Source organism: Charadrius vociferus, unplaced genomic scaffold, assembly GCF_000708025.1.
Source record: "Charadrius vociferus isolate BGI_N301 unplaced genomic scaffold, ASM70802v2 scaffold251, whole genome shotgun sequence".
Taxonomy (NCBI): domain Eukaryota; kingdom Metazoa; phylum Chordata; class Aves; order Charadriiformes; family Charadriidae; genus Charadrius; species Charadrius vociferus.
This window is the reverse complement of record NW_009646963.1, coordinates 1,481,722-1,488,669: the sequence shown is the minus strand read 5'-3', so window position 1 is coordinate 1,488,669 and position 6,948 is coordinate 1,481,722. Positions and strand designations below refer to the sequence as shown.

The following is a 6,948-nucleotide window of genomic DNA, read 5'->3' as shown; positions in this document are numbered from 1 at the left end:
CTGCCTTTATTCACCCCCACCGCCCCAGAGCCTTACCTGTGCCATTCCTGGGGGGCCCCCGGGCCAGCCCCTCACCCAGCGGGACCTGCACACCCCCCATAAGGCCGTCCACATGCTCGGAGGGGCCATGGCCCGGCTGCTTCAGCAGGTCCGTCAGCGTCCTGGGGAGGGGGCGAAGGGCTATTAGGATGATACCCCACTCCCCCGGCCCCACCAATGCATCCCAGCTCTGAACCACCCTCTTCAGAGGCAGCCTGGGGCTAGGAAATGGCTGCTGGGAGCAAGGAGTGCACCCAGGCTCCCAACCCAGCTTTTGCAGGGGGGCTGGCGAGCCACCCCCCACAGTGAATTGAGGACTGGCTGGGGCTGCACCCTCCCTGGCTTGGGAGTGTCAGTGGGTGAGGGTGGCAAGGGAGACGCATGGCTCGGAACGGGCTGCAAGGGTACGACGAACTGAGCTGGAGGATGCTAAATTGATGGCAGCTGGAGCAACAGCTTGGGGATGCTCCCCCCGAGTGAAAGCCTGGAGGAGGGGGGGAGAGGAGGCGACACCTCCACTCGAGTCCCTTCAAAGTGGAGACCCCAAGGAAGGGATTAGAGAGGCCACTTGCACCTCTTCGGGGAGGACGATGAACTAGCAGCAGCCTCCGGTGCACGCACCGTCTGAGCACTACACCCTCCTTGTAAGGAACAGCATTAAACATTAAACACCATTACATAAGATAAAGCCCTGTTTCGTTTAACATTCATGGACCGAGATGCTGCAGTCCCACTCTGGCGCACCAGCAGTGCCAGAGCGGGACACACCAGTGATGCTGGAGCGGGACACACCAGCGGTGCTGGAGCAGGGCATGCCCACATGGCATTGTGGCCTTGGGCAGCAAGTCCTGGGGCAGGATGGGATGCTCCTGCTGGCGCAGGGCTTCGTGGGGAGGAGACCCACCATTCCCCCCCCTGCAGACACCAGCCCTGCATGACTGCAAGGGCACAGAGATGTGCACTCAGGGCTTTTTTTGGCTCCTCAATCCCCGGCTCATGGTCAGCACACCTCGCACCTTGAAGACTGGCTGGCTCATAGATGCACAGCGGGAGCTGCGGCAGGAGCTCATGGTTAGCAAGTGGCTGGACGATAAAACAGCAGATTAAACTCAACATGCATAAATGCAAATTGGAGAAGGAGGGGGGGAATAATCCTGACTTGGTAGATGTGTCAGCTCATGGCTCAGGAGCACTCAAAAGCTCAGCAAACCCGGTGCAGGGAATTGCCATGGAAGACAGCAAGGACAATGGGGAAAGCAATGCATTATGCCCAGGGGTGGATGCTTGGGGGGCCCAAGGACTGTTCCTGGGATATTTTCCCTTCCAGTTTGTGTCCTGTCAACATCACAGGGCAATGGCAAGAGCGAAGCTACAACGGAGGGTCGCTTGCCCTTTGGGTTCATTTCACATCATTCTTGGGTAGCTTTGGGTAACAACCCCCCACTTAATCTCCAAATGGGCCAAGAGGAGCCTCATGAAGCCAAACAGGGAAATGAGGGAGGAACAACTCCTGGCACCGATACGTACTGGGGGCTGCTGGAAGGCAGCTTGGCAGAAAAGGGTCTGGGGGTCCTGGTGGACACCAAGCTGACCATGAGCCAGCAATGTGTCTGTCCTTGGGGCAAAGGCGGCAAATGGTCTCCTGGCCTGCACTAGGCAAAGCATTGCCAGCAGGTACAAGGGAGGTGATCATTCCCCTCTGCTTAGCACTGGTGAGACCACACCTGGAATGCTGGGTCCAGCTCTGGGCTCCCCAGTACAGGAGAAACATGGATGTACTGGAGAGAGTCCAGAAGAGGGCCACAAAGATGATGAAGGAACTGGAGCATCTCTCCTATGAGGAGAGGCTGGGAGAGCTGGGACTGTTCAGCCTGGAGAAGAGAAGGCTCAGGAGGATCTTATCAATGTAGGTGAGCATCTGAAGGGAGGGTGCAATAAGGACAGCACCAGGCTGACAAGAGGTGATGGGTGCAAATTAAAACATGGGAAATTCTGTTGAAACAGAAGAAACAACCTTTTTTCCTGCGAGGGTGATCAAATGCTGGACCAGGCTGCCTGGGGAGACTGTGGCACCTCCAGCCTGGAGCTATTCAAACCCCACAGACCCCCCAGGAGACCTCCTGCAGTCAACTGACCCCAGCTCTGGGCCCAGCCAGGCTCCTCCTGGTGCTGCACCCATAGAAACACTGGGTGCAAGCCCAGGCAGGCAGTGGGCTGTGCCTGAGCAGGGCTGGGGTTGGAGCAGGTCCCCCAAGGCCATAGGCATGGGCTGTCAGGCCAGGGAGCTGCCGCCCCATCAGCACCCACCTTCCCCGGGGTGCATTGCTCCCTGGCCCCCTCCCCACGGGCCGCTGCCTGCTCTCCCGTGTCCCCCCCGGGGGGTGGGGGTGTGGGGTAGTGCTCAAACAGGCTTGTTTCACCAGGAAGTTCAATGTGATTTGACCTGTTTTTTTAATTTTTTTTTTTTCTCCCTCGGGTCTATTTATGAAGCTTGAGCAATCCTTTATCTGTGACTTTTCCTCTCCAGATAAATCCATCAGCGCTCTTTCTCATAAGCCTGCCCTCCGCGCCGACTGCCTGGGGTGCGGATGATAACAATTAACAATAACGGGGTGAGCAGCTCTTAACAAGTGATTTTGCTAAGGTGGGAAGCATGGACAAGCCCTCAGTGCCAGCAACACTCAGACTCACTCACCTCCTTCCCTTGCACCACGAGCCACGTCGCTGGCCGGGGATGCCGGCATGGCCCCCAGGGCTGCACCCCCCCTGCCTGTCCCCAGGTGGTATGGTGCAAGGGAGGTGGACCTGGAGGGTGACACTGTGCAGAGGAGCTGCTGTCTCACCGTACACGTTTTTGGGTGTTTTATGAGCTCCAGCCTGGTCCCGTGGCTGGGGGGGCTCAGGGGCTTGGGGAGGGTCAGACCACATCTCCCTAGGTTGCCTGGTGGTCTGTTGCACAGAGATGGCTCCAGGGTACAGATGGAGGTGGGGAACACAGGGTAGATGCAGCTTTAAACCTTCACTGATCAGCTGCAACAAAATACTAACGAGCAGCACCAGTGAGGTCTCCATCTACTATCATGGCCATGGATGCTGAACACACAGGGCCATGTGTGAAGGTCATTGGGGCAAGATCCTGCTCCCAGCTACCACCTAAGCACGGCCTCGCCGGCATGGGCAGGCAGCCAGCTCCACGGCAAGTCTGGTTGTGCCACTGGGTGCAACCAAGGTCCCCCAAACCAGCCTGGCATGAGCCCCAAGACCAAGCAAAGAAGCAAATCCGGGAGTGGTGACGACGGAGGCTGACAGCTCCATGGCAGGAGCTGGCACACAGCTCTCGGTGCTCCCAAGCCATCTCTGGGGGAGTCGCCGGTGCATGAAATGGAGGTGCCCGTGTGGGAGCGGGACCTAGGGCCTGGCAGAGAACCCCAGCCCGGGGGCTGACCCACTTTTGGGAGGCCCAAGCTCTATATCCAGCATGCCCAACAGGAGAGTGGCTGCAAGCCCTGGGCAAGGGGACAGGAAGCAATGGGAGGAGACAGGAGCGCAGCCGCCCAAGGAGAGGAGAGAAGAGATGATGGAGTGACAGGCGAAATGACATTGCCCCGAGCTGGAGTGAACCCTTGGAGGGGAAGCAGAAGGTGTCAGCCACTGGCCGAGCGGAGTGGTGTGGTTTGGAGCAGAGGCGCGGTGGTGAAGGAGACACGTGGCACGCTGGGGCTGCGGGTGTGCTGACACCCTGGCCAGGCATGTCGCCTCCACACCCAGGGAGAGTGTTGCCATTACCTCCTGGGGGGGACAGACATTTCCCATGGCCTACAGTGCATCTCCTCTGGGCAGGGGGTGCCCATCTGTGGAATTGAGCAGCGCAGGCACCGTGGGACACCCAATCGGCAGGGCTGGGACGCTCAGGGATGGTCAGGAAGGCTTGGGGGTAGCAAGGCGCCTTTGCTAAATGACATGCAGCGGGGGGAGATGGAGCTTGGGGAAAGCATTCGGCAGTGGGAGTGAGCCCGCCTGGCTGGACATTGCATCCAGTCTGGGACGGAGGTCCAGGTCTCCCTCCCTGGTGGAGCTGGGTCCCCTCTCTCGTCCCCCAGAGAGCCTGGGTGGCACATGGCGACTCGCTGTGCTGCCTGCAAGCACCTTTTCTAGGTCTTTGCTGCTGCGTGCTAATGTGGGCATCGACCACAGGCACGGCTGCGGACTGGGGCGATGCCAGAGAAACACCCGGCTCAGTCAGACACGCAGCAGGGACGAGTTTTGAGACCCCAAACAGCGCAGGGGGACCCAGAGAGTGAAAAGCCAGCAGGGGGTTTGGCTGCTGCGGCTGCCAGGCCATCTGCTCTCACTGGCTGTTTTGCCCCTCTCCAGCATCCCGCTGCCCCCAGGAGGCTGCTCCTCATCCAACTCTTCCCGTCGGAATGTTCACCCCAGCCACAACTTGCAATTCTCCCCTGGGAGGGTTTTGGGGAGAGGTCTGCTCTCATGCGATGGGCGCAGCCAGATTCCGGCGGCCAGCAGGGACCCGACGTCCCCGGAGATCCGGGGCCTGAAGAAAAACACGGGCAGGTGTTTCTGACTCAACGCGGGGTTTGGCCAGCCTGAGCGAGTGCCGGGGACGGGTGCCAAGTGTGAGCTGAGCAGGAAGGAGAGGGGTTTGTGGGAGCCGCCATAAGGCCTTGCGGGAGGAAGGCGGATGAGGAGGGGGGGACGCACACACCAGGTAGCTGCAGCCGCTTGGGCGCCCGCTCCCCTGGGTGAACCAGCAGCCAAAGCTGGGAGGAAAAGCCATGTTGGAGGTGGCCAAGGCATTGGAGTCGCAGGACAAGCTGGACAAGGGCTCAGGTGTCTGTGGCTGGGCGGAGCTGGTGGGGTTCCTATGCCTGGTCGCTCTTCCTGGGCTCGGACCCAGACCAGGACCATGACAAATGATGTCTGGAAGCGCAGAATTGGTTGACCTTCTCCCCTAAGTGGGAAGCCTGCAAGCAGCGGCAGTGGAAAGTGTCCCGGGGCAGCAGGCAGCGCTCCAAGGAGCGGAAAAACCCCGGCGGGAGGGAGGGATGGGGATGGAAACCAAGCCGGCCGCGCAACAGGGAGCTGGCCCAAGGCCATGATGCGGTGCCCGAGGAGCAAATGAGAAGCTCCTACCTGAGGCGCCGGGAGGGAGGCAAGGTGGCACTGCACATGCCTTGTGCCGCGTGTGGGTACAGGGGAGAGACAGCTAGAAATAGCCCCGCTCTCTCGGCAGTGCCGAGACGACATGTATTGCCCGGTCCAACCAGGCACACAGCAGGATGGAGGTGACAGCGTCCCTTTTCGGATGCCCGTGCCACATACCCAGCCCTGAGCACCACCTCCATCAGCCCAGCACCCAGGAGGCTGTGCCGGGCTGGTGCCTTGCCCGGTGCCCAGGGCTTCATACCCGATGCACCACTCCTGCCCTGCCTTGGCTCGCCAGGTGGCAAAGCTGCTCCCTGCCAGACATTGTCCCTGTGGAAATGGAGACGCTCACGGCTTACGCAGAAGGACACGGGGCACGGGAGAGACAGCGAGACCTTTCCTGGCTTCTGCAGTGATGGAGGTGCCCTTCTGATTTTGGCCCACAAAGGCAGGCGAGGAAAATTCGCCTTCTCCCCACCTGTATGCCAGTGCCTGAAAGATGGGTGGCTTCGGGGAGAAAAGGCACCCATCTCCCCAAACTCATTGGGAAAATTCAGACTTGCATGAGCAAGAGGGAGGGGGGACATTGGGTAACATGGCTCCGACGGCACAGAATTGATGCTACCCACAGAAAACAACCCCTGGTGAGTGGCAGTGGTCCTGCCAGTGGCTGGGGAAGGAAGAAGGCAAGACCCGCTGGCAGGGGATGAAGACCCGGGTCTGGGCTTCCCGGGGACTGAGCCGTCCCCAAGCACAGTATCTCCTTCCCAGGAGAGGGGGGAGGAGGACGACACACACACCAAAAAAAGACGCGTTGGCGGGGGAGTGGAAGGGGAGTGGGGAGGCAGGGAGGCTGGCGGAGGCCGTATTGATCCTGTCAAGGTGCCAGCGCTTCCTCGGGCGACATGGTGGGCAGGCGCAGGCACAGAGAAGCACCCAGCCAAGACGGGGGCTGCAGCATGGGCCCCCCCAAAACTGCCTTGCGTGGCTCAGGAAGGCACTGTGACCCCCATCCATGCTCAGATACAACCCTTCTCCAAGCAGGGGAGTCAGCCTCTGTTCCCCCCGAGTGGGTGCAAGGAGTGGGGTGGGTCTGGGAATGGGGTGCAGCGGGTCCAGAGTTGGGGTGCAGCACCCAGCGGCCACCCAAGAACCAGGCAGGCAGGGGGAGGCGGGCGCCCCGGGGGAAGGAGAGAGGGTGTCTGTGCTGGGGGGGGGTGCAATCAGGGCAGCTCCCTGATTGTCCCTGTGAAATCATTTCCTCCAGCCCTGCTTTTTTTTTTTTTTTTTTTTTTTTTTTTGGAAAGTAAAATACCTGATCAAAATGGCATATAAATGGGTTTATTGCCAGGCTCAACGTCCTCGCTGGGAGGACGCGAAGTGGAGCGTGCACACCGCTGCTCGGTGAGGTGCTGGATTCGGCTCAGCCCCCAGCCCCTTTTGGGCGCCATCTCCATCCCTCTCCCTTCGATTTGGGGCCACCATGGCACGACCACGGCATGACCACCTTGGTGAACCTGCCCCGGCTCCGCTCCTCTGTGTGTGTGTATGTGCCTGTGTGTGTGCGTGCACACGCGTGTGCACACGCATGCATTGCATGTGCGCCGGGGGGGGGAGGCCAAGGAGGGGACAGCTCTGAGTCAGAGCCGCAGGGGCAAAAGCTGCGCCGGGGAGGCTGGAGCTGCCGCCAGCCGCTCCGAAGTGTTAAACTCATTGAATGTGATTGGTATAAAAAAAATAAAAAAA

General features: G+C 60.0%; 1 protein-coding gene across 1 annotated transcript in view; it reads right to left on the bottom strand.

The window, feature by feature from the left end:
- Positions 1-6,948, bottom strand: part of SHISA8 (shisa family member 8) — a gene marked incomplete at its 5' end in the record, with an annotated part of 13,728 nt that overhangs the window by 5,143 nt on the left and 1,637 nt on the right. The window contains one exon of the mRNA XM_009895274.1: positions 37-161. Coding sequence (XP_009893576.1) covers positions 37-161 — 125 coding nt within the window. The remainder of the gene's footprint in view (positions 1-36; positions 162-6,948) is intronic.